The sequence below is a fragment of the Hyposmocoma kahamanoa genome, unplaced genomic scaffold (genome assembly GCF_003589595.1).
Source record: "Hyposmocoma kahamanoa isolate Upper Pololo Valley unplaced genomic scaffold, ASM358959v1 66, whole genome shotgun sequence".
Classification (NCBI taxonomy): Eukaryota; Metazoa; Arthropoda; class Insecta; order Lepidoptera; family Cosmopterigidae; genus Hyposmocoma; species Hyposmocoma kahamanoa.
This window is the reverse complement of record NW_020653854.1, coordinates 876,235-903,481: the sequence shown is the minus strand read 5'-3', so window position 1 is coordinate 903,481 and position 27,247 is coordinate 876,235. Positions and strand designations below refer to the sequence as shown.

The window sequence follows — 27,247 nt, the reverse complement described above, 5'->3', positions numbered from 1 at the left end:
ACGCAGTCCGGCACGGGTGGTCCGCTGATGGAAAGGAGAGGAAGGGACAAGGTTGAATAACTCTTCAGAGCACTCACCGTGGTACAGACGATAGAATACGCTAAGAGACGCTATATCTCTGCGAAGCTGTAACGACTCCGCATGCTCAGTTACATGAGGATCGTTGACAACACGGAAGGCGTAGCGCTGCAGTCCATCTAGGGCATCGAGCAAGTACTTGGCAGAGCCGTCCCAAAGGTGCGAACAGTACTCCATGCTGCTTCGGACCTGAGCTTTCTTCAGTCTCCGCATTCATTCGCAAGCATTCCGGCGAAGGCGAATTGGCAACCACTTGAGTTTAGTACGAAAATCAGACACGTGATCATATTTACGTAAGCCAAATATGAATCTAATGCTAAAATTTTGGAGTCGCTCAAGTTTATTCAGTTGCTCTTCAGTGAGATTGAGGTAGCTGACATCGGCATAGTCTAATAGAGGTAAAAGAAGGGATTGTGCTAGTGAAGTTTTAGTGGCAATAGGCAGGAAATTTCGAAGTCTCCTTAAGGATGCAGCCGACGCAAACAAAAAAATAGTATTTATTGTGTAGAAGTTTGTTTTCGTCAAGTTCAGTTTTCGCTTGCAATTAAGAGGTGGGTGTTTAAGCGAAAAGCACTTAAAAAAGTTTCCTTTTTAAAATAAATACGTACATAAGCACGCTTTTTATTTTAAGTGTAAGCGTTGGTCAGTTCTATACCTAACAATTTCATTTTTCAACAACGTGCCTAAGTTCCTAAATCCTGTCACTCAAAAACACTCAAAGGCACTCGCGGGCGCTAAAAGGCACTCGCGGACTCTAAAAAGCACTCAAGACACTCAAAAGCACAAAAAAACACTCAAAGGCACTAAAAACATTAAAGAGTACCAAAAGGCACTAAAAGGCACTCAAAGGCATTCAAAGGCACTCGCGGGCATTAAAAGGCACTGAAGACACTCAAACGCACTCAAAGGCACTCCTGGCTCTCGCGGGCACTCAAAGTACTCGCGGGCACTCATGGGCTCTCACGGGCTCTCAAAAGCACTCGTATGCATGCCTTGCTACCTCGCACATCTCTAGTGAAATCGCAGCCTAATCGAATCTTGGATGTTACATTACAGCTCGCCGGTGAAGGAGGTAGTTTGTAATGTAATTCTCAAAAACGAATCTTGCATTACATAACAGGCGAATGTTCTCGGCGAAGAAGCGCTTTAAGTGAAAACCGTTTAAAAAGCACGCTTTTTTTTATAATAATAACAATAATAATAACGCACACACTCAACATAGGGAAACCCTGTATCGCGGGTGCCATGGACACACATATAGACAATCACTAATTACATCCAAACTCACGAGGGAAATAAATGGAGGCCATACAAATATTTCTCCCGGCCCGGGAATCGAAGCCGCGACCTCTAAGTGGCAGTCTCCGTGACAGAATGATAACCGTTCGGCCACGGAGGCAGTTAAAAAAGCTGCAACGTTTAAGCGTTTAAAAAAATAAGCAGTTTTTCCCATCTCTATTGGCTACGCATTACGCAGTAAAGTCAATCGTTCAAAACCAGTCTTTCTAATTAATAAACCATTCATTCTCGTCAATTCTCGTTTACGTGACAGACAGTGCAGTTGAGGATTGTCTTTGTGTGAATTTTTAAGTTTTTTATTATTTACGAACTATAAATGGGCCTTATTTTTAAAAATAAATACTGTGAGGTAATATAAAACAAAAATAAATTTATACATTTCGGAGCACCAAATAATTGGCGTTGAAACCGTAAAGACGCAAGTGAATAATTTGTATAGAAACAATAGTGATTTTTGAGTCAGCTGAAAGTGAATCATTTATCTACTTGTACGTTTAAACGGACTGCATAAGAGCAGAACGTGTGCGACAACCTGTATCTGGTAAGATCTATTTGTAATATTTCAATAAAGCGTACCTAATTAGTGTCAAACGCAACTCTGTGACCTTTGAGTTTCGTTTTTCTCGCTTACAAAACAAACTATTTCTATTTCATACTTTTTATTTATTATTTATTTACTTATAAAGCATTGGCTTCAGATCCATCAGCTTAATGGTAACAAATAATCAAGAAACGCACAATGTAATATACATACATAAAGTAAAAATTAATTTGTGTAAACAATGTAACTACTAAAACCCGCCATTTTTTTCAAAAACTTTATTTCTTGCACAACGTTGCGTTTCTTACAGTTTTTTGACACCACATTGTATTATGTAAAACTATTTTAACAGTATAAATTTTGTTATATTAGCTGACTAATACCTAGGACATTCTCTTGATGTATTTGGGTTTTAGTCAACTATTTTAGAAACCTTATTTTAGTGCCAGAACAAATGTACCTGTTGTAACTGCTAATGTGCAGAGTAAACACACGAACATTCAGTTCATTGTTAGCATATTTAAATTACTGTGCTAAAATACTCGTTATTTTCTTTACTTCACTGAATTTAGTACTATTGTAATGTTATTGTATATGTCGAAATTTAAAGTTTAAGTATAGTGAAATCTGAATTAACACACTATATATTTGGTTTGTTTACAATCTTGTTGTATGTTTTTATTCTGTTCTGCCTTATCTGATATGCACACACCTGACACTCACTTGTCCCGAATTATTTAAAATGTTGCTTCCGATTCCATTGCGAAAAGGGTGTAATGTGTTAAATGTTGATAATAATTTATATTAAACATGTTGACAAAATGTAACCTGAGATATTCTGTCACATATTATCACATGAAAAATGTTCATATTAGAAACAAGTTTATTTTTGTCTCCATGAACTATTAGGATCTTAATAAAATATACTTCAATACATAATTATAATTAGTTTTCTATTGTTAAATGAGTTTTGCTGCAATTTGCTTGCAAAATCGGCAAATATTTGTATTATTTATTATTAAACAAACACTATATCTTCACTTCATTGATTTTCTGAAATAGTGACCTATTTCAAACACTAATTTCGTGAGGAAAGTTGTATACAGGCCTAATGGTATTATGTAATTATTTTAGACAATGGAAAGCTCAGTGTCTGACACAGGTCAAAATTTAGCACATATTCTTAATACGACTGTGTATTTAGTAAATAAAAATTCTTTTGATTCGTGCCACTGTTGTTGAGAAGCAGCAACTGTAATCTATCGCAAACTCGAATATCTTTTTTACGAATTTTATAACTCCAAACACAGTTCAACTTCTTTTCATTAGTACAATGACAGTTTTAGTATAAATTTGCAACATAGAATAATCATATATGTGCAAAAAATTGCTTACTAGCCTACCAGGCATGCCAAATGTTCTTGTATATTGCAGACACATGTGAAATCTGTGTACCCATTTTGCTATTGTGATCAGTAGAACTATGAGTATTTATAACATCCTGTTCGCCAGTCTGTACCCATATGGGTGGCAGATTTTGTCAAAACAATTATGAAGTCAACTAATTTTGAGCCTTGCCCGAAAGGTTGAGCTAGTTCTTTCTGAGAAATAAAGTTGAACCTGCATGTTTAGAGTCCCCTGAACACACAAAAATGACCCTCTTCCTGTTTGATAGTGTGTATGTTTGGAAGGTCAAAATGTACCTATGACTGTAGTAACCAATGTCAACAATCATATTAATGTGCTAACAAATGGATTTGCAGTAAAAATATAGTTATTTAAATGTCTTACTACTAAAATTGTACAAAAATAGAGATGTCGGCAGATAGTTTAATGTGAATATATGTATATATTATACATGTATACTCATCAATGAAATCACCACTTGCTAAAAATATATATTAATATATGAAATATTAATTTGAATATAAAATATGAAACCAAATCTTAGAAGAAAAGTGGCCAAAGAAGAGGAGAGCTCGCTCTAGGGGATATGTGTACACACAGATTAGAACCAATTTAAAAAACTAACAAATTTCAATTGAAAAGTTAGTTTAAGTTACTCCTACCGGGATTCGAACTCGGAACCTCATCATAAAGACCTGCTAAGGTAGTTTTTGCATAAACATTATATAGTATTGTGTAAAAACCGCCTTAAAGGAAACAATTTTTTTATTAATATGATTAACTGCCTCTGTGGTTGAATGGTTACCATGCCATGCAGAGGTCCTGGGTTCGATTCCCAGGCCGGGAGAAATATGTGTATGGCCTACATTTATTTGTCTCGTGAGTTTGGGTGTAATTTGTGGTTGTCTATGTGGGTATCCATGGCACCCGCGACACAGGGTTTCCTTAGTGCGGGGCTATGTAGTGTGTGCGTTATTATTTATTATTTAATGATCATTATTTTATTTTTTCTATTTATTTGTTTCGGGCATCCAACAGCTTACGTGTGGCGCACTTCCGGAATAAGTAAGAGAAAATACTATAAATGGTCAGAAATGAATTTATTGTTTCTCAAAATATTCTCCATTAGCGTTAATACACTTTTTCATAAGAATGAACCAATTTTAAAAAGATTTATGCCACTCCTCCGTGACAATCTCTGAAACATATTTTTCATACTCTTAGACAGCCTCTTCAGGTGATGAACATCGTTGATCGCGTAACTGGTTCTTAATTTTTGGAATAATAGCCGGGTCGGTACTGTACGCTAGATGGCTCATAAGGTCAACGTTGTTCACCTTCAAAAATTCATTTGTCTGACTGGCCGTGTGAGAACTGGCACTATCGTGGAGCAAGATGATACGGCATTTACGGTTATTTTTACTGAGTTTGTCAATAACTTCCGGCAAACATATGGTCGTGTACCAATCACTATTCACGGTACGATTCTCCAAAGCGACAGTAGCCTCTTAGAGGCACTTTGCACGCGCGCCACTTTGGTTGGTTCGGCTCATCTCGAAAGAACCATACGCTCGATTGCTGCTTTGTTTTAGGATCGTAACTATAAATCCATGTTTCGTCACCTGTTACTATGTCCCACACCAAATTTGACGCCCCTTCGTTGAATCTGGTAAGCATGGCATTGCACCAAGTGACGCGATCCGTATTTTGAGCCTCGGTCAAATTGTGTGGGATCCACCGAGAGCACAACTTTTTCACACCGAAATGTTTGTGTAGTATTGATTGTATTTCACTCTATGGTATGTCACATGCCTGTCTCTTTTGATCATACAGGGCACAGCATCGATGTTTTTGTTGTTGACAGCAGTGGACGAGCGACCATCACGAAATTTGTCACTGAGATTTAGACACTACCGCGTTTTAATTCTGCAAATCAGCTAAATAGTCGTCTTGCATGGTGCTTCATCGCCAAAACAGTTTGAAGCCGAGCCAAGCTCCGCTGAGCTGCTAAATTACTCTTAAAGTTGTAGAAAATCATATTACGAAAATTTTCACGAGTTAAATCCATGGTGATGTAGACAAACAATTTCTAAAATGACGCTACAATGTAAAAACAAGTGACAGTCAGATGAAACACTGTATTCTACAGCCATTCATCATTCCATTTTCATATGTTGTAATTACTTTTTAAATATTGTTTATGTAAGTGGCCAGTTCCGGAAACTTATAGTGCGCCCTATGTACAATATATTAACATTGAAAGATAAACAATTAATGCAACTACGCCAATTACGGGATACTACTAATATTTTATTAAACTTACAAAGTACCGCTAATAATTCGACAGCCAGAGTATCGCGTGTCTGTGTGTGTTTGCGTGTTAGTTAATTAATTTAACTTAACTTCAATTAAATGTCTATTTATTTTTGTTTTCTTTCTTTATTTTTTATTATACGAAATAATTTAACACTACACAAACACAATTCACAGTTCTTGATACAAATATTTTTAATTGAAATGAATTAGAAAGTTTTTTAGTTAATGCTCTGTAGACAAAGGCATTTGTTGTGAGCTTTATTGTCTTCTCTATTTAACTCTTATTGTATATCTCTCAATGTGATTGTCAATAAAATCCATAGATTGCCTTTACATTCATTATTTAATGGTTTAACAACTTTAACAGTGTGTTATTGACGTCCAAGGGGCACTGTGAAGATTAAAGACATTTTAATTAATTGAGTACAGTAACAAATATCAAAGTTGGACATTATTTTGTCAAATCACATAACTACTTACTTTCTCCTTGGAGATAATTTTGTTTGTCCGTTATTCGTAGTACAGAGGATAACTCAAATGTATCTTTATTTCATAGGAAAGTACATTACACTTGTAATCCTCACATTGATTTAACTCTACTACTACTACGGCAGATTCCCCCAAGGAGAATAATAATAATAAATAATAATAACAACGTGCACACACTGAACATAGCCTCGCACTAGGGAAACTCCGTGTCGCGGGTGCCATGGACGCACACACAGACACCCACAAATTACACCCAAACTCACGAGAGAAATAAATGTAGACCATACAAGTGTTACTATCTGCCCGGGAATCGAAATAAGAAACTTTAGGGTATCGCCCTTTGTAAATTAACATTGATTTATTTATCACTTATATAGGTACAATGTTAATTTCAACTATCTTAGATCGAGACAAGAGCTAAACGGGACACTGCCATGGATTTTTGTCATCCAGATATGCAGAAGCTATAACCTTCAGTATAAATATATGTCTCACTATAGTATTAAACCACGTAAGTGGCAAATTTTGAATGTCAACCGGAATTTTATTAGAGAACTTTATTTATACTTTGCCTCTTAAATGAAATCATAACTTTGGTGAAGTGGACTGTCGAAAACAGCTAGGTAATATTTATTCCTCGTATTAATGTTAGTCTATAATTATTTTTCATAAAAAAATAATACTTTTCTTGAAATAAATTACATTTTCACAAATGTACTGTGTGTGACGCTACTGCAAGAATGTTAATTTCTTTGAATTGTCTCTCAAAGATATTTTGTGGCTCAGGTTGTAAACTAGCACGTTTTGGCAGGACAAATATTCTTATAATATCGGCGTATTAATGATGTGGTTCGTAATTTTGTAAGTGCCTTCTTTTTAGTCTCCTTTTCAAACGGATATTTATTCCTATTCATAAATGCGTTCAGCCTAATTTGATACTTTTAGAATAACGCTCATAATCCAACGGAAGAAAGTGCGTCAGTGTTAATATTTTTTCTTAAAGTGGAAAGCCGTTTTTGACTCTACAAGCTTTGACTTTGCCTGAATACTTATTGTTTACTTTCATATCTTAAAAGCGATTGCATTGTCCCACGGCAATATATTTCTAAATCATTGTAAAGGAATGTTTGTACCGTACCCGTACAATACGGTGATGTTTTTTAAAAATTTTATATATCTACTTGATACTTAATTCCGAGTACTCCAGCATCGTATCGCGCGTCCCGGATGAAACGATAGGCATCAGTGAAACTGCATTTTATTATTACAGTAGGCGTTCAAGATACGAATGTCGAGCGATTTGCGATGCAAGAATTATGTCAAGTAAGGCAGACATGTTATTTTTCAATAAAATGTTGATTACCTCACGACAATGTTTGATACTTTTATAACACATAATTTATAATTCATAATATATGTACATACATACATTACGTATTGTAAATGTTATTTATGTTGAGAAAAAAATATTTTTTTTTATGAAATGTAGTGACAGACATAACATTATTACGAGGAATAAAAATAAACTAGCTGTTCTTGACAGTTGTCTTCTTAAAGTCTCAAATTCATTTAAGGTGCAATATATTAGCTTGTATAATAAGATCCCGATTGATATTCAAAATTTTCCATTTACGAGATTTAATACTATAGGGAAAAATTTTATAATAAAGGTTAACATACAACTTCTGCGGTAGGTAGGTACTTGGATGACATAAACTCCGTACCGAGCACTAAAAAAACCGACCTCAAAAGTACGTGGAATTACATATAATTACCAAGCTTTATTGAAGTCGTCCACCAATGTACTATTACAACATAGAATTCTTTAGCGAACTATGTAAAGTAATTATTTCCGTCGAAATTGCAAATTACGTCCATTGCATCCGTGTTAACGATCTGACAGACCGCATTGGTTTACTCATGCTTGTCGGCCTTATTCGCGAAGAAATGTAAACTAGAATAGTATAACAAATGAGTTAATCTTTCTAGGAAATTGATAGTCAGCACGGTGATCCAGATAGCGCACTAGCAATTGCAGAAATCAAACTGGAATGGTTAATCTAGTGCTATTACAAAAGTACGTAATACAGAAAAATGTGTAGTGTGCGGGAATTTGACGGAGTGAAGAACACTGATCCGTAAACGATGTGACATATATATATGTATATGATAAAACGTAGTGACAAAAATATAGAAAGCGATGTTCAGATTGTTAACCCATTCATGGTGAGTAGTTTCTAGTACCGGAAACAAAAATATCTTTTCCTTGTCGTAGCATTTAGATTGTTTCAATATGAAATGTTTAATGTAAATCATTGAAATTTCGTCAGTACGTTGTTGTTGATAATTATTTATTGAGAAGCAGGCAGCAGCTACACAGAAAACATTAGGAATTTCACTGTTACATAAATATATCGGAACAAATTCACGTTTTCACAATGCTGTTGCTTAGACTAAAATTTTATGATTTGAAATAACCGTGCTAGACATTTAGATCTATATAGGTAGATAGATCTATTAGTAGAAGATTAGTCCTTTTGGCCTTTCCATAAATTCACACCGCGAAACTGAAAACAGGAATTCAAATTAAATCAGCACAGAGTACTAAAAATTATTTACATTCTAAACTACTTACGAGCAAGTGCGATGAAAAGTACGTAATTAATTTTCGTAAAATTTGTACCTTTATCCAGCAGTGGAATCATCAGCCTAATTGTAATTATACATGGAATTATAAATTTGTAACGTACGTCTATTAGACGATATTATTGATTAATTTTCTCGTCTGAATACGTTTAACTGGTTGCAATTGCAGTTCAACTTATCGGTTCAAGGAAATCCTTTCGACCTCATTGCGGCTCCCACATCAATCTCAATTGAAGTGTTGAATCTTATTTCCTTTCACTTAAACTTTAGTGAATTTATTAGGATCATTACCACTGATTTGCGGTCATTCAGACAAACGCCAATTTAGCAGTAAAACAGTATCTTTACGATATACGATCATAATGACATATGATCTTACTCCGCTTTCAAATCTTCTAAAGTGTCAATATCAGGCATTCACAGAAGGGTTTACGTTCAACATGTCAAGTTAAATTTGTCTCATGCTAGTTACACTAATTAGTCTCTAGATAGATAACCTCTAATCATGTACAATACTAACAAGATAAAGTATAGAAAAATGTCTCCAATGCGCATGTATCTTTATCAACCAAGTCCATATTAGTGGACAAAGAGCATGAAAACAATATCTTTACAACCATCCGCCCTTCGTTCTCGATTTGCACCGGAGTAAGGCAATGTTTATCCATGCCGGTGCCGAGCGGACTTGTCGCGTCACCAACTGGAGCGGTGACCTGATTTACTCATCCCACATACGATACTTTAGGCGCTATTGGCTACAAGCAGCCCGCAAGTAGAGGCGAATATTCTATTTTCACACAATGGATATAAAATCGACACAGCCTCCGGTTGCGACCACTGCGGCAGTCGGACACTGTCGCCGGTTGCCGCAACCGCCATTGTATGAAAAAAGAGTATTTGCTTCTAGTTACCGGTTGCTTGTGTCCAACACAAGACACGAGAGTAAACTATGTCAGCTTGAATTCAAATTTTTCCCGTTCTAATACGGTTCATTTTGCTTGGATCGAGCGGCAGGAACACTGGCATTATTTCAGAATTTATTTTTTTACAAACGTCATTAAAGCTATTTCAAAAATGTACATCGTATAGTATTGTAGGTGTTGTATTTAGTTCAGTGGATATAAAAAAAAAACAATATGTATGTAAAGTAGGTACCTATTGAATATACGGTCTTGTAAAATTTCGAGATGTTTGTTTTTTTTTTCTATCGTCAAAGTGTCGTTATTCAGGTAGTATAAATTCTTAACATCGGCTTTATGCACTTTTGCGACAACATCGGTGGCATTTCTTTGTGTTGGTCATCGCGAGTATAAAACCACTCTCACTGGAGGCGTTCGAATTTGCGCCGAGCCTTATTGAACTGAATTGTTTTTTTATTGCAAATTACACTTTAAATCGTGGTGTGTTTGATTAGCGAGTCAATCGCCGATTGTAACAGTATCGTTGAGTGCGTTGACCATCACGACTCCTATTGTTAGACTTCAACTCACTGTGTGTTTTGACAATATTCACCATCGCATACGTGTCACGTTTCACATCAACCTTTGCATTTATATTGTTTGAGTTTCAAGTATCAAATTGCACGTATCGACCTGCTTATGATTTTAAATAAACATAACTGTGCCATCATTTTATTCGTACTAACAAATGTGACACTGTCATGAAATATTACGTTATATTGTAGAGACGGGTTTGAACAGTTTTTTTATAATGCCTAGTGACGCCACGAACAAGTCGCGCGCTTGGTAGACGATCTCTTTTACAAGCTCTACTGCTACTAAATTTTTATTTAGAAAACTTTTTTTTTAATATTATGTTTTTATGTTCCTATCAAAAATAAACTACTATCGACGTATTTTTTAATTGGAGATTAGAATGACAACAATATCACAATGAAAAATAATATTGCTATGTTCATTGTTTAGTGATGAATTCGGATCAGTTCACAAGGAGAAACATAATCAGTGAAAAAGAAACGTTACAGATTTTTTACTATTGTTTTATCCACTTAACTTAGTAGTGGTAGGGCTCCTTGTGAAAGAGTTCGTCGAGGGTAGAACTGCCACCTTACCTATTTTTGCCGCCAAGCAGTAATGTCAGCATTACTGTGTTCCGGTTTTGAAGGGAAAGGATGCTGGTTACGTCTCAGGGTGACGGGCGCGGTGGCATTGCCTCTCAAATCTTTGCAATTTAAAGCTCTGAGTGGCACTGCAACTGTTACGAACAGGCGTGTCGCTTACCAGCAAGCGCACGACTTATCGTCCCGTCACTTGGTATCATAAAAAAAACTTTCACTTACATGCAGAGTCTACACGTTGCTATAACTTCTGTGACCAAATTATTATTATTATTATTTTTAAATGAATACGTATGAATATTTATTAAAAAAGAATATTTTGTCTTGATAATCTACTGAGTGACTCAGTGAAGCCGATCATTTAAAACAACACTATATTTATTTTGTCAAAAAACTGACAACCCTTAACATCAGTTTATTATCTCTAATTAAAAATCCGGCTTTAGGTACAGTATGACAACTTGAGAGTCACTAGCCTCCCTAGATACCTAAATCTTAGTTGTTAATAAACTTCTCATACATACATATTTAGAGTATATTTGATACATAATCAGCCTTACAAAAGGAACTATAATCAAAACGTTGTTAGTAAATTTTTCCACCTACAAGTTTACTTGCAGAACAATTTACGTTTCGTATCGCGTCGTTTCGATGAACCGTGTGTTGTTGGCATACTAGGTATAAACTTATACAATTCTCGTGAATTGCTCTCAACGTAGCACGTATTAGGTACGTGTCGTGCACAGCCATAATATAAACTGTTGCACTATATGTGTAATGAAATAACTCGTAGTCTTAACTTGTTTATCTTTATTTAAGTGTCGCACGGCATAGGCATCACTCAAATGGCATGTTGGGCTGAACATCAGCCCGCAATGTCATGAGTTGTTTTCGTGTGCAATAAGACGTGTTTACAATGTTCAAAAAGACCATTCGTTTGCTCTTGTTTTCCGCATCCTCCACATTCGTTTATTAATAGAATGTGAACTAAACAGACGTATTCTAAATGATATATAAAACGTAAATTATATAAATAAGACAGTCACTTAATGGAAAACGGCTACCACAAAATTTCTATAATTTAAAAAAATAAATTGTAATTATTATTTATCTCTTAAGCTGATTCTTCCGACCCAGAAAGTGCAGACATGGGGAAAAGTAAATACAGCAGTGGCGTCTATAGATACCAGGCTTCATATAGAAGAAGTTATAACCAGTTAAACCGCACTCAAATATGCGGTGGTCTTCTACGTAGGTAATGGGTGCTGGTGAAACTGTAGGCACATGGTACTTGCCAACTTTGACATAGAATCACGGGCGCTTCTTAACAATTTAAAGCTTTAAGTGGAATTGCAAAGTCGAGCGCTTGGTGGTAAGCGACACATAATAGCTGCCGTGCCATTTAGATTATACATATAGATTATTAGGGGCACTGCCACTGCGCCCGTCACCCTGAAACATAAGTTGACAAGTCCCATGTGCCTGTAATATCACCAGCACTCTTGCCCTTTCAAACCAAAACGCAATAAGACTCATATCGGTACCTCAGTACCTCCCTGGACGAACTCTTTCACAAGGTGCTCTGCTGCAACCAAAATTACGTTGATGTGGACACGATGCTTATACCATCAGGCGTACGACTTATTCATTTACTTGGTATTATAACTTGGTATTATAAAAACTAAAACACATTTTTTCCTCTGATCAATAGTTAACGGTTGACGGTTGATTGTCTTGACTGCGCGTCTTTACAAAATGGCTTCTATACGCCTCTTAACTCGTGTTACAAGTTGAGCGTGTCAGCTCAGGAAGCTACTGGCGACTTCCAGCCGATGTGCGCAGACGGCCGTTCCTTGTGAACTACGGTGGATAGAGTGACGGGGTTGTCAAAGTCGGTGTGGACACTATTTTGATGCTTAGGTTCAAGAAATGCCAAACTAGAAAGTTTACAAGATGAGTGAAAATCATACCAATTTATGAACTAAAAAAGAACCATTATTGGCGAACCACTAAACTTTGAGTAGACAGACTGAAGGAACATGAAAATTTAACCAAAAATTACTAATTTTCACATATACAATTTGTGCTATTCTGATAAAAATATCGCATTGACAATACACGAACCCTGTTCGGGCATTGCATGCAAATGAACATTACAATAATGAAACAAATACGTGATTAAAAATTAAAATAAATTTAACATTATTTAAAATCAATGTTGCTAGGAACTTTAATTTCATTACATACATAAGCTATACCTCAAAATAGGTTGAAATGTGTCCATTGACAATTTGTCGTCGGAGATAGTGCAAATCCGCACAAAACCAAATTTCACAGGAGACGGATTTAACGTTATTACATTGTTATTTCAATGGCTACGACTTTAGTTTTTGCACAGTAAGCATTAATTTATGTTGTCTACGGACTGATAACAATAGATTCCCGTAAATCACGCTTATTTGGTTGCCACGACATATACGCGGATTTCATTTGGCCACTAAATTACCGAAATGGAGACTCATAATCAAATTCTAGTTACGCGTAATTACACTTTGCCCGACGTTATATCTATATTCGGGATGAAACTGTTTTTTTCAGATCTAAATCGCGTATGTTTGTTTTACAAACAAAGCAATGTTTTCATCATCGTCAGCCCATTTGTAAGTTCCATGCTTGAATACAGGGTCTCCTTTCAGGCGAGGGTTTAGGCAATGCGGGTTGCGGATTTCATACGTTTTCCTAGGCTTCATGAAGTTTTTCTTCACCGAAAAGCTCATGGTAAATTTCAAAATAAACTTCGCACATAAATTCCGAGAATCTTAGAGATCGATTTGAACCCACGACACTCTGCTTGAGAGGCAGTAGGTCAAACCGTTAGGCTACCACGGTTCTCATCTATATCGACGTGTTTACTATTAAGAATTCACAGAATGAAATAATCTTTCGGCTAAGTTAATATCGTCAGCAGAACAATTACACTCGACACCACAAAGATAATCTAGACGCTGGCACCTAGATGATGCGCATTTAAATTCGACGACCGCGCGTTGTTAATGAGACACCCACATGGTTAGATTGCGACTTAGTTAGGTTGATAGAGCAATGAACGTTTGTGTTGTGTATGATATCATTTGTCATATTAATTATAGCTCATAAATGTTATGGATTGTTACAGCATGGGCTCTCCGATTGTTTAGAACAGGGGCAGAAACTTGATAGTGGCGCTCCCTCTCTCCTGCGTTTTAGACAAATTGTTAAAAAAACTGACATATATAATAGGGGTTAAAGTATGAAATTGCCGATTTGTACTGAAAATGTAAATTGTTTATTTTTTAAATTTTTAACAAATTTATTTAATCAAAATAGTTGCCATTATTATCTATACATTGCTGCCATCTAATGGGAAGGTTATTAATGCCTTTGCGATAGAACTCCGACGATCTAGACTGCACAAACTGTGTGAAAGCATTTTGTACTGCCTCCTGGGAAGAAAACTTCTTGTCACGTAGATAATTGTCCAAATCACGAAAAAAATGGTAGTCCGTTGGAGCAAGGTCTGGTGAATACGGAGGATGACGAATGGTTTCTAACTGCAGTTCCTGAAGGGTCAAAATGGTTTCTCGTGCTGTGTGAGGTCTCGCGTTGTCGTGGAGCAATAATGGTGAAGATCGATTCATGAGTCGGGGCTGTTTTAGTGCTAGTTTTGTCAACATGGTTCGGAGTTCGGCACAATAGACATCTGCCGTTATTGCTTGACCAGATCGGAGAAAACTATAGTGAATAACACCATGCTGAGACCACCAAACAGTTACCATTACCTTTTTATTGGTAAGTTTTGCTTTAGGACACTGTTGTGGCATTTGACCTGGGGTCAGCCATTGCATTTTTCTTTTCCGGTTATCATAAAGAATCCACTTTTCATCACATGTTACAATTCGATCCAATATTCCTTCATTTCTGTACCGGTTCAACAAGGCAACACAAGTTTCAACACGCGTTTCTTTCTGCAGATCAGTCAAATCATGAGGCACCCATTTTTCGTATTTTTTTATTTTATTGATTTGACGCAAGTGAGTCAATATTGTGGGTAAGGTAACGTTAAACCATGCCGCTAATTCCTGGGTAGTTTGACTAGGATCGGCTTCCACTATCTCTCTTAATTAATCGTTATTCACCTGTGTGGGCGGTCTTCCTCGTGGCTCGTTCTTTAAGTCGAAATTTCCATCACGAAAGCGTTTAAACCAAAATCGCACGCTGCGTTCATTAGTAGACCCCTCTCCAAACGCAGCATTGATATTGCGGGCTGTTTCTGCCGCGTTAGTTCCGCGTCGGAACTCGTATTCAAAAATCACTCGAATTTTCGCAGTATCCATCTTTCTTGTCTAAATTGAATAACAAAAACAATTGAAAGTCGATATTCACATGTTTCAAATTTAAAAAAAAAAATCACAGAAACCATTTGAAAAAAGTTTCATTCGAAAACCTCAAACCATGAAGATTCTATGAAAATTCAAAGAACCTATTGCAATAAAACGGCAATTTCATACTTTAACCCCTAATATAATGGGTGCCATTTTTTGTGACCGGTACAATAAGAACCCTTTAATAAAATTGCATTCTTTATTAACTGTTTGCTAACAACTTTCTAATTTGCAATAAAATTAAATGCATGAAACATGTAACCAGGAAAGATAACAGATATCAAACGTTTAAAAATCGACTTAGGTTAGGATACGTTCATAAATGAATTAGGATGTGTTCAAAAACCAACTGGACGTTTTAAAATCAAATGAATTATCGATAGAGCAACGTGTGCTGCATGCTAGGCACTTTGTGGAACAAATATATGTTTTTTTTTCCCCAAACATTATACATATTTCAATTTTTAATAAATTGATATTCAATTCTTTTTATGTGAAATCACTCCATTAGTTTGTTATAATTATTAATACAAAGATCGAACACTCCGAAAATATTCCTTCAATCCGGCCGGATTCGAACCAACGTCTTCTAACATACCGTGCCAGACGCTATACCAACTAAGCAAGCAAGCGGAGCGATAATATGACCATTCTTGATCACTACGATAGCCCGCGAAAAATCTTGCACCTTGAGTTTAAATGAATAAATACTAGAAGACTAATTGTGGAGTTTAGCTTACTTAACCATAACAGAACAATTCTACTGCTGTTAGAATAATATATACAGTACCTTATGTTACTGATACTATCCAATAGTTGTTTATATTCATAAGTTGAGCAGCATAGTGAATAAAGGCAATAACCTCTCTGTTTTGAAATCTAGTCATAACCATAACCATAACACACAGTTCCTACGCACTAATGGTTATCGTAGTTACCCGTCTAGTACCAGAGTTATTAAAACTAGGTATTTTTTAAAAGAATCCGAGAAAAACACGTCACAGTTTAGCTGACACGTCAGGAATGCAGTGCGCAGAATTGCCCTGTAGCAGCACCAACGAGTTATTCGGAATTACACTCAGTACAGTTAGCACAAGTCAGTGACATCTCGAGTTAGTTCAATTTTTAAATATTTTGCCTGTAATGTATCGGTCTGGATCAATTGGGTCTACGACTTTGATTGTTTTCAATTATTTATTACTTGTTTGACTGGAAACTTGTGGACAATTTTTTTATTCGACTGTTCTTCTGACTGGTCTGTTCTTTGTATGTGTTACGCGATAACTCCATAGGTGAATCGATTTTCATATTTCTTTTTTGTTTGAAAGAGTTTCAATTTCAATTAAATTTGGCAAATAGGTGTAATTCTATGAACATTTGAGGTCGGATTATATCATTACATTTGAGATTCGTACACAAGCTTGCGAAATTTGGTATATAGCGAAACCAAAATATTGAGAAACATTTCAATTAAACGTTAAATGAAACTGGTACAATTGTGGTTATAGAATTATCATTCGTACATTTAGTAGCAGAATTGGTACATAAATTAGAATTAATTTATCTTTATTAATCTTTTGTCGTGTTCTCCAAAATATTTGGTGAGTAGTCAAGAAACGGATACTGTGAATAAAAAATATGTTCGATTTAATTCATGACATAAGGTCAAAAGTTGTCATATTTCTCGAAGTACCCCAAAGATGTGGAAAAAAGCTAATTCTACTTACTTCTGTAAAGCATCACAGTGTTTTGATGTCAACTATACACACATAACTCTGCCTTATCTCGTTTGTATGCATTATTTTTAGCCGAGTGTCTTATTAGCCTTCGAGTTTGTGCACGATGACGGTAGGTATTCATCTTGTGGCCTTGTAATTTTAATTTGTGCCTACTATACGTATTACATGTATATATCACACTTATGACATAGTAGATATCGAATAAGGCGGAAGGTTTATAATAGCTTTGGACGTCTTTCGGCTGAAGTAATGAAGATGATGAAAGTTGGGAAATGTAAATGTTTCGCGCGAAAATGTTTGCAATCGATTGACATCTCGCCCACGCACCGCCCTCGCTGCGCAGTGTCAATAATATTTACAAACGACGATATCGACTGCGCGGCCTATTGCTGTATAACAGGCCGCACAGCTTGTACAGCAAAATCCACCTTGCGTGTTGACAATAAATTTGTATCGGAAACGGGATATTTTAAACAAATCACAAAGCACAAAGAGTTTATAACGCAAATTGATAATAAATATGAATAAATAGATGCAATAAATAAATAACAAATAAAAAATTAGATAAAGAAATTAATCGGGTTGCTTATCTTGGAATATATAGATAAATATGTAAAACTGACATTGATGAGTAGATTACATATAATATTTCTCTTATATTTAAACAAAAAATAGCCTATATATAGTCCCACTGCTGGGAACACAAATCCTCTCACAAAGGAAGGGCTTGGGCTGTGGTTCCCACGTGTCTAATTCGGATTGGGAATTTCACAACCATCATTAAAATGCTTTGCATATGTGTCCAAGTTTCATTACGATGTTTTCCTTCACCGAAAACCTCATGCCAAATTCGAATTTAAATTCTACACATGAATTCCGAAAAATTCTGCCTGAGGCAGTTGATCAAACCATTGGGATATACGGTCTATTAATTCTTTCTTTATGTCTCATATTTCCTCACCTGATCCCCTTTCTCTCTCTCTGTCTCTCTCTCTTCCCCTCGCGCTCTTTCGTCCTAATTCTGTTCCCGAATTTCCAATTAATAAGTTTATCAACAACAGTTGTCATACAAAACTTTGTCAGTGGCAGAAACGTGATAAGCGCAAAAAAAAGCATGTGAAGTACATTGAACGTTATCGAAATGATGTCGGAAATGAACCGACAATGCGTGAGAAAGATTCGTATTGCAATGTTAATAATTTCTCAATTCCTTTTACGAAACTACACATTGTTGTTTACAATTCAATTTGAATAACCTCCATCTTTACGTACGCCATTAATGTAAGCTGCCAGGGTGATTATTAGAATACTATTTTGTCAACAGTCTATAGAAATACGTTTATAACCATCAACCATAGCCACAGTAGTTGTGTCATCCATCACGATCTTCTGGTCAACATCTACGGTCCACGACTGACGATGTCGTCTAATCATCTCGCTACTGGTGTTCTTCATTTGTGTAACTGCTTCTTGGCCACCATTCGGTTGTCGCTTTACGCCATCTGTCATCGTGACATGAAAAACATTATGTTGCACATTGCCATATCTGTTTTATCTTCATGTTTACTGAAAGTCACTGCCGTGCTTTTTAAAATTAATCCCAGCACATACCGTTATAAGAGTTGCTTCTATGGCTATATTTCTTTTTATAATACCAAGTACAGGTGCAGGTCGAACAAGTTGCAGTGCTACTCACGGCTAAATCGCAAAGATCTTAGGGGCACTACCGCTGCGCCCGTCACCCTGAGACGTAATTTGACAAGTCCCAAGGCCTATCATTTCAGCAGCACCCTTACCCTTTCAAACGGGAACGCAGTAATGCTCACGTTACTGCTTGATGGCAGAAATGGGCAAGGTGCAGTGTTTTCTTGGACGAACTCTTTCACAAGGTGGTCTACTGCTACTAAATAACTTAATTATCATCATGAAGTCGAGTTTCCAGTTGGGACATATTATAATGGATTAATGATGATGAAAAACGTCTTTGCAAAGGTTGTTAGTCCGACATTCGCCCGAAACAATCACTATCAAATAAGTAATCTCGGCCGCATTAAAAGACGCATGATGCGATTGAAGCTGCAATTTTTGTCGTCGTTTGCTAAGCTTTTGGAAGCCCTTGTTTGTCCATATATTCAAAATTATTTTAAAAAATACTTGTCCGATCACCAACATGGTTTCACTAAGGGCCGATCCACTTCTACTAACTTGGCGACCTTTGTAGAGGTAATTATTGGCAAGGTTGACTCGAGTGCGCAAGTTGATGTCATTTACACTGACTTCAGCAAGGCTTTCGATAAGGTTTCACATAGTGTTCTTGTAGAGAAGTTGACTATGTACGGTTTTGGTGGCACCATGTTGCAGTGGCTTGCATCTTACCTGAGAAATAGATATTTCTACGTGGTAGTAAATGGATTTGCTTCTGCAATATATAACATTACGTCTGGAGTCCCTTAAGGCTCTCATCTTGGTCCTATTCTCTTTAATGTATTTATAAACGATTTGCCAGGAGTTTTTAAATTTTCAACACCATTTTTGTATGCCGATGATCTTAAATTGGTTAAGGTAATCAATTCAATGACGGATTGTAAATTATTACAAAATGACCTTAACAATCTTAGCATATGGTGCAAATCTAATGGCATGTTTCTGAACACTGGCAAATGTTCATTTATTAAATTTACTCGTAGAATACATGTGTTTCCAGCAGTGTATACTTTAGAGGGCACCGTTCTTGCAGAGATGGACTGTGTAAAGGACCTGGGCGTCATATTTGACAAAAAACTAACTTTTAAACCGCATATTGAGTCAACTATTAACAAAGCGTCCAGGATGCTAGGTTTTGTCTTGAGAAACGGAAAAATCTTTCGCAGTGCTAAGGTGAAAATACTTTTATACAACAGTTTAGTTAGGAGTGTACTTGAATATTGCAGTGTGGTATGGCGACCCCATTATGCTGTTAATTCATTGCACCTAGAACGTGTTCAAAAGCGCTTTTTATGGCATTTGTCTTTCTCTGCTGGGCTGTCAAAAAAAATTAAATCATACGACAAAAGACTTAAACATTTTAAAATTACTCCTCTTTCAAAGCGCAGAGAATTATTAGATATAGTTTTTCTTTATAAGCTCATTCACAATATGGTTGACTGCCCACAACTACTTGGTAATTTAAATTTTAGAATTCCCCCTAAACGTCCCAGATTTCGCATTAAGCCTTTTCACCCGCCACGTCGTAGAACAGTACTGGGTTCGAACTCCCCCGTGGCTCGAATGTCTGGTTTGTATAATGACTGCTCCAAACATGTGGATATTTTCTATGATTCACTCCCAGGGTTAAAAAACTCAATTGTACACTTTCTTAATAATAGATAGAAATAATATTTTTTGTTATTTAGGTAACAAACTTAAAAAGTAATATGTCTTGGTATTCATTGTTTTTATATTTTATATTGAGCATATGTTACACATTTAATTTTTTCGCATGTGGTGCTCACCTGTAATTGGTTAAGCAATTAGATTAAGCTTTTTCTCGATGTTGTCTAATGAATGAAATATTGTTGTAACTGTTGGTGTGCCTAATAAATAAAAAAAAAAAAAAAAAAAAAAGAAAAGCTCCATACTTGACTTTGTGTTTTGATTTTGTCTAGTATTACTTATTTAAGGATAATTGTTTCGGATGGGTGCTTGACAGAGAATGAGAGCACAGGGTCTGATGTTAAGAATGAGACCCTTGAGGCTTAGCATCAACTTTCTAAACACTTTCTGTCCCGTCATTATTTACGATAACTGTTTGGTTATCTAAGTGTGTCTAAGGAAGTTTAGATTATGATATATTGTGAGTCACAATGCATCCTTTTACTGATTCAGCAAGTAAGTATTACTCACAAAGGTTTATATTAAAATGCTATGTACGCGATGATGCTTAACCTATATAGCTAAAAAGCTCTGCTAAATGAACAAAATGATTACAACCTCGAAATTAACTTGCCACAACTTAAAATTATAACTTTTCACCCACATCAGAAGAGCCTGCTAGATATTGCAAAATACCAGGATACTGATTTAGTAGCAGTAGAGCTCCTAGTGAAAGAGTATGTCCAGGGAAGTACTGCCACCTTTCCTGTTTCTACCGCCAAGCACTAATCTCAGCATTACTGTGTTCCGGTTTTGAAGGGTAAAGGTGCTGGTGAAATTACTGGCACATGTGATTTGACAACTCAGGGTGACGGGCGCAAAGGCCACTACCTTCAGATTTGTACGTCCCGTCACGTCAGTTGATGTTTATACATTATTAGGAGTTGACATAGATAAACATTTGAATTGGAAAAAACACAGTATATGCTTTAAATGAATTTTAAAAAAAGCAGACTTTAAAACTGTTTCAACTACCTATTATGCCTACGTCTACGCTAGGTTAAACTATGCTATAATTCTATGGGGCAAAAGCACGGATACGCCTAGTCTCTTTAAAATAAATTAATTAGAATCCTCACAAATATAGCCCAAACAAATAGTTCTTCTGACTGTCCTTGTTTAAATTAGAAATTTGTGAATATTTATGAAACTATTAAGACCTATATCAAAATCGTACCAGACATCCCAACTTAATATGCATTTCGAAATAGGAACTGATTAGTATTACCATATTCTAGATTAAATATGCATTTCTCCAGCAGATACGCCATGTCAATAAAAAATATAACAAATTTCCGGAAACTAAATAATGAACAAAGGTATTATAATGTAAAAGAGTTTTTAGAAGATAAATTCTTGGTACCTGAGTTTAGTAATTTGTGGATAATAATTTTGTTTAAATTTTAGTTACTGTAGAAATAGTACATATAATAACATTAAATTATGTAGAACTGTTGGTAGATATCTAATTGTATATTAGATATCTAATTGTTCGCACTTGTGGGACGGCTCCGCCAAGTACCTACTCGATGCCTTGGATAAATTACAGCGTCGTGCTACTCGAATTATAGGCGACGAAGAGGTCTCATCACGCCTTGAACTTCTGCAACTGCGTAGAGATCTTGCATCGCTTAGCGCCTTTTACCGCATGTACCATGGTGAGTGCTCTGAAGAGCTGTTCAACCTCATCCCCTCTTCCCCGTTCCTGCTCAGAAGCACGCGTGCTGGCCTTCGTAGTCACCGTTTCACTACCTACCGCATTCCATCGCGTACTAAAAGGTTCGGTGGCCCCTTTCTCTGCCGCACGGTTGACAAATGGAACTCCCTTCCGGCACATGTCTTCCCTCCCTCTTATGATATGGGGTCCTTCAAACGAGGCGTGAAGAGGCATATTGTAGGCAGGCAGGGTGGAGGTGGCTAGTGCAGTGAGGGTTTCATCGCTGCACTAGGTTCCTTCGCGTTTGGATACCACTTTCCACTTAACATCAGGTGGAGTGGAGTCATTTGCCTATCATGTATAATAAAAAAAAAATAAAAAAATAAGTAAGTGTAACAATTATGAGACTAGTCCACCCTTCTACTATTCCCTGTGCCCTGTTCAGGGTTGTAATTTAAGCTCAATATTAACATAAAAACATCTGCAATGTACAAGTGGAACGCAAATAAATAGGGATAAAGAATACCGCCATCGTTGTGTAAGTTGTGTTAAGTATAGTTATTAATAGGACGAAGCTATTAACAGATAAAGATATCGTACGTGTTCATCGCTGTAACTTTATTTGTTGTGTGATAGAGGGGCTTCAGTCTAATTTGAAATGTCGTGCAAATTTGAAACAGCGATGAGTGATTTTATAAAATTACGTATTCGGAATCTCCGCGAGGACACTTGTTGCAAAACAAGACCCGTGTTTCTCTGTCTGTAGTGAAAATTATAAATTTGAAAGCAATAAGTACCCTCGCTGCTATTAGGTAAATTACAAGAACAATTAATTTTTAATGAGAATATGACGTCAATACTGCAATATGGATATAATTAACAATGATTATTGTTTATTGAAGAATAATGACAAATATTTTCATGGGATAAACAAAAGAAATAGAATTATTTTTTTGTTAATTTACATACCCCACTGATACTAAAATTCAAGATTACTTGACCGATGTTTATGAGACGAAAGAAATGTGTCAGAATCATAGCAAATGGACGGCAGTGGTCTCTGCCTATCCCATTGAGAAAAAGGAGTGAAGTGTACGTCTTTATGTTGTATAATATTTTATTGTTTTAGTAAACAAGAAGTGATTTAGATTTAGAAGCAGTAGATCTCCTCGTGAAAGTGTTCGTCCGCCTTACCTATTTCTGTCACCAAGCAGTGTATTGTGAGAAATGACAGGCACATGGCACTTGTGACCTTATGTCTCAGGGCGACGGGCGCAGTGGCAGTGCCCTTCAGATCTTTGTGATTTACAGCTCTGAGTGGCACTGCAACTGTTATGGACAGGCGTGTCGCTTACCACCAGGCGCACGACTTGTTCGTCCCGTCACTTAAAGAAAAGTTTTCATTAATAAAGTTTTTAATTTAATTATCTCTACACATTAATCTCAGACAAAGTTATGTTTAAATAGTTATTACGATTGTTTCTAATATTGTGTACCAAAGTTAACTAATTGCTAAGTAATAAGGAGGCAGTTATAATAGCATAATTATGTCTTTACAATGATTAATCACATATTACTCCATTTATTTGCCAAGTATCGTAATTATTTGAACATAATTTTATCGCGAGTGCAATATGTGTCAAACGAGTCATAGCCTGGTTAATAATAATAATCAAAGTGCTAGACAAGCACAGCAATTCTGCCTTCCTTGTCATAACTAACGTTTTCGCATTTCGGCAACTTTCGAGGTATTGGTACCTAAAGTTTTATTGTCACCTAGAAAATGTCAATTATTTTGTTTTTTTAATACATAATAGACACACGCTTGGCCACAATATCAATTGATGTTAAGCGACGATGTGACCAACGATGGTACGTATGCGTTTGTCTAAAAAAATGCCTATTCACTCTAGCCTTGAGCCTCAAATTGTATTTTTCGGGAAATACAGATAGTAGTAGAGCACTCCACTCCTTTGCCGTACGCATCAGAAAGGAGGAATGCGAATGGATGGTATATCAACGACATAAGGATGGAGTGATCCGGACTTTCTAGTAGACCGAAGAAGATATTAGCCTAATTTTGCTTAAGAAAATTGCAACTAAATAAGTTATTTAAAAACCGATTAGAAGGGGTTGTAGACCTAGTTTCCCACATACCTGTAGTTGGCGTTTTGGAGATAGGGCGAAAGCGCCATTTTGAAAAATTTTTAAGAGATTAATATTTTTAGTTTTTTAACGACTGTTTTAAAATATTAACGCCGTGTTTCAAATTCAGTTTTAAGACTTAAACTTAATTAAAACCAACTGTTAACATGTAATAATTAAATTTCACTTTTACTTGATCTCAAACTAGAAAATTTCCTATACTATATCCAAAGCTCTGTGTTTGCAATGTTACTGTTTCAAAAAATTGCTCGTACCGAAAAAAGAAATCGGGATCTTCGCCTTCGTGTTCGATTGCTAACCGCTGAGCCAATGACGTAACACCTACATAGTTTACCCACATAGTTACCTTATCTGTGTTCTCAACTGCGTAAACTACTTCACAATTTCGTATGGCAAATTATACAACGCCGCTAGCGGCCACAAGAGGAAACAACATGTACAAACATTTTACGTAATAATTGTCACTGTAATCTCATGGCAGAGGCACTGTGCCGTAGCGGTTAAAAAGGAAGTAACGATTCGGCCAATGTATCAATGAAAATGTTGTGACCTTTTTACTAATCTTATCTATACATACTACACTTTTAACCGATAACTATTTTAAGACATCGCACCTGTCATGGAAGAAAGACGTAACTTTTTTCGGCTATTGTTCAATACAATCTAAAATAGGTATAACGCTTTTATAAAAAGTTGTAGTTCTATCTTGCCTACATTGATGCATAACTAGAAATACCCCCTACATACCTAACTTATTAAAATTAAAATTTTACACTTCTTTAAACGACAGTAAATTACAAAAAAAACTTGTTACGCCACTAAAAAGTTTATTCCACGAATATCACTGAAGCTGGGTTTTTAACCGACTTCAAAAAAGGAGGAGGTTCTTAATTCAACTGTTTTTTTTTTCAGTGTATATGTCGTTTATTATGGATTTGTGAGCTGATTTTGATGATTTTTTTGTTGGAAAGAGGGCACCTCAGTATTGGTCAGATAAATCCCGTTTAGCGCACTTTCCGGTAACCGATTTCAATAAAACTTCGTTTTTGTTATAAAAAAGTTATCACTATACGAGTGCTCTCGGACCGTGCTGTCGTGCGCATTAGATCGTATAGGAGTCCACTCGGATTTTGATTTACACCTTACGTGTTACTCAGCGTCCAAGTAGCATTTATCTCCTTGCACAACCAAGATGAAGACGATTGATCTGCTGCTGCGGGACATGTACCTAAGTTGTAGCAGATATGTTCATGACTGATGTACAAAATCATTGAAGGTAAAAGACAAAGCTAGAGAAAAATTTGGACCAGAACATGGATTTTAAGACGTGACCAACTAAGTGCTGTAAATAATGGAAGAGAAAGATAAAACACGTTTAAAACTTCATAGAGTCACGTTCATTCCACTTTTTCCGAGTACACTCGTAAGAATAGAACCGCGTCCCAGTCCGCTCGGATCACGTGTTTACACGCGACGAGAAGTCGTCCGAATAGACTCGGTCCGACCGTACAGGATCAAGAGCACGTCAAGCTTGACACTGAAGTTTTAAATCCAACTCTATGCCGCTTTCGATAAGAACGGTCCAAAGTACAAAATATCATACTTGCCGTGGTCTTGACTTTTAGAAATCTCTTTATTGCTCAAGACTTTAGGATTTAAGCTGCATTTTAGTGTTGCTTACTTTGTTTTTGATTTTTACAAATTAATTTTTCATCATCCTTGAAGATATGCCTTGCCTCCAAAAGTGACATTGTCTAAACATTTTACGGAACAATTTCGTTTATTTTTTTGCTCTTAAAAAATATTTTTTGCTACGGCTTTATTTAATGAGAAACCTGAAATTTTCAGGTTGTTTGGCATAAAACTAAAGAATATAAAATAGTGAGTGTTTTGATTCTTGGCTTTATTAGTCGATCGATCAATTCTGATCATATATGATCGGATCAAAGGATTCGATCATGTGTTGAATCCTTTAGCGGGTCTCTCGTACCTCACGATACTTCCATATGGCGTTTTACAGTATCTAATGATACAATTAGCTATTATTCTTTCCTGCTGATAGGTAATGTATAAAGTTAAGTGCATCATTGATAAACCATACTTAGGACACTAAAAATTATTTCCAGGAAAAGTAACTCCTAAAACACAAAAAACCTTATGAGCATTCAAAACTACTAATTAATATTAGCCAGTGCACTCATAAATAATAATCAGAACACACCGAAATATAGATTAAACTTACAAAATTACCAAATAATGGACACTACGCTACGGAGCATTTAGGATGAATGATCGCATTGACCCGTTGATTGATTGATTGAATTTTTGGTTCGATCGAACGAAGGAAAGAATTCGATCCAAGAAGGCGAATCGGGTCGTGAATTGCGATTGTATGAGTCATGTTTTGAATTTGACCCGCTTTATCAGTGGCAGATAAAACGCTTACCATTTCAATGTTTTTTAATTGCTTATCAGTTGTTTTATAAATTTCGATTTTATCATGTTTTTCATTAAAGTGTTCAGACAACAATGAAGGCAATCGATTTACTTATCTGATTTATATTTCGCCCAAAATAGTCTGAATTACGATTGTCGTCTAATACAACACATTGCTACACTGCTTTGTCTATTTGCACCTTTTACTTTCATTTTTGAGTTATGTATATTTGTGAATATTTAGTAGCAATACCAACACCGTGATGAAACCTGCACATAGAAGAGGGTTCTCAACCGACCCGCATTGGGCCGTTTTGGGAACCCTGTGCGGTCGTGACTGTGGCCTACCCGGTCCAGCAATAGACGATGCTCTTATGAATCTTCAAATTTGCCCTTTATTATGAATTAAATATGCCATCGTCTACTTAGTTACGACCTTTAAATTTCGTTGTGTTTTAATAAAGTCAAATATTGTTTGTTTGTTTGTTTGTTTTGCTTACCTTTGAATAAAAGTGCACCTCACTAACATCCGAGGTCTGCACTCAAATCTCGATTCGGTCCACT

General features: G+C 36.1%; 1 protein-coding gene across 1 annotated transcript in view; it reads right to left on the bottom strand.

Annotated features, from left to right (window-relative positions):
• The window catches only part of LOC113231831 (decaprenyl-diphosphate synthase subunit 1), a 140,491-nt gene extending 116,215 nt beyond the window's left edge, over window positions 1-24,276 (bottom strand). Inside the window, exon 1 of the mRNA XM_026466364.1 lies at window positions 24,239-24,276. Within this exon, the coding sequence (XP_026322149.1) occupies window positions 24,239-24,276 (38 nt within the window). The remainder of the gene's footprint in view (window positions 1-24,238) is intronic.
• Between the last annotated feature and the right edge of the window lie 2,971 nt (window positions 24,277-27,247).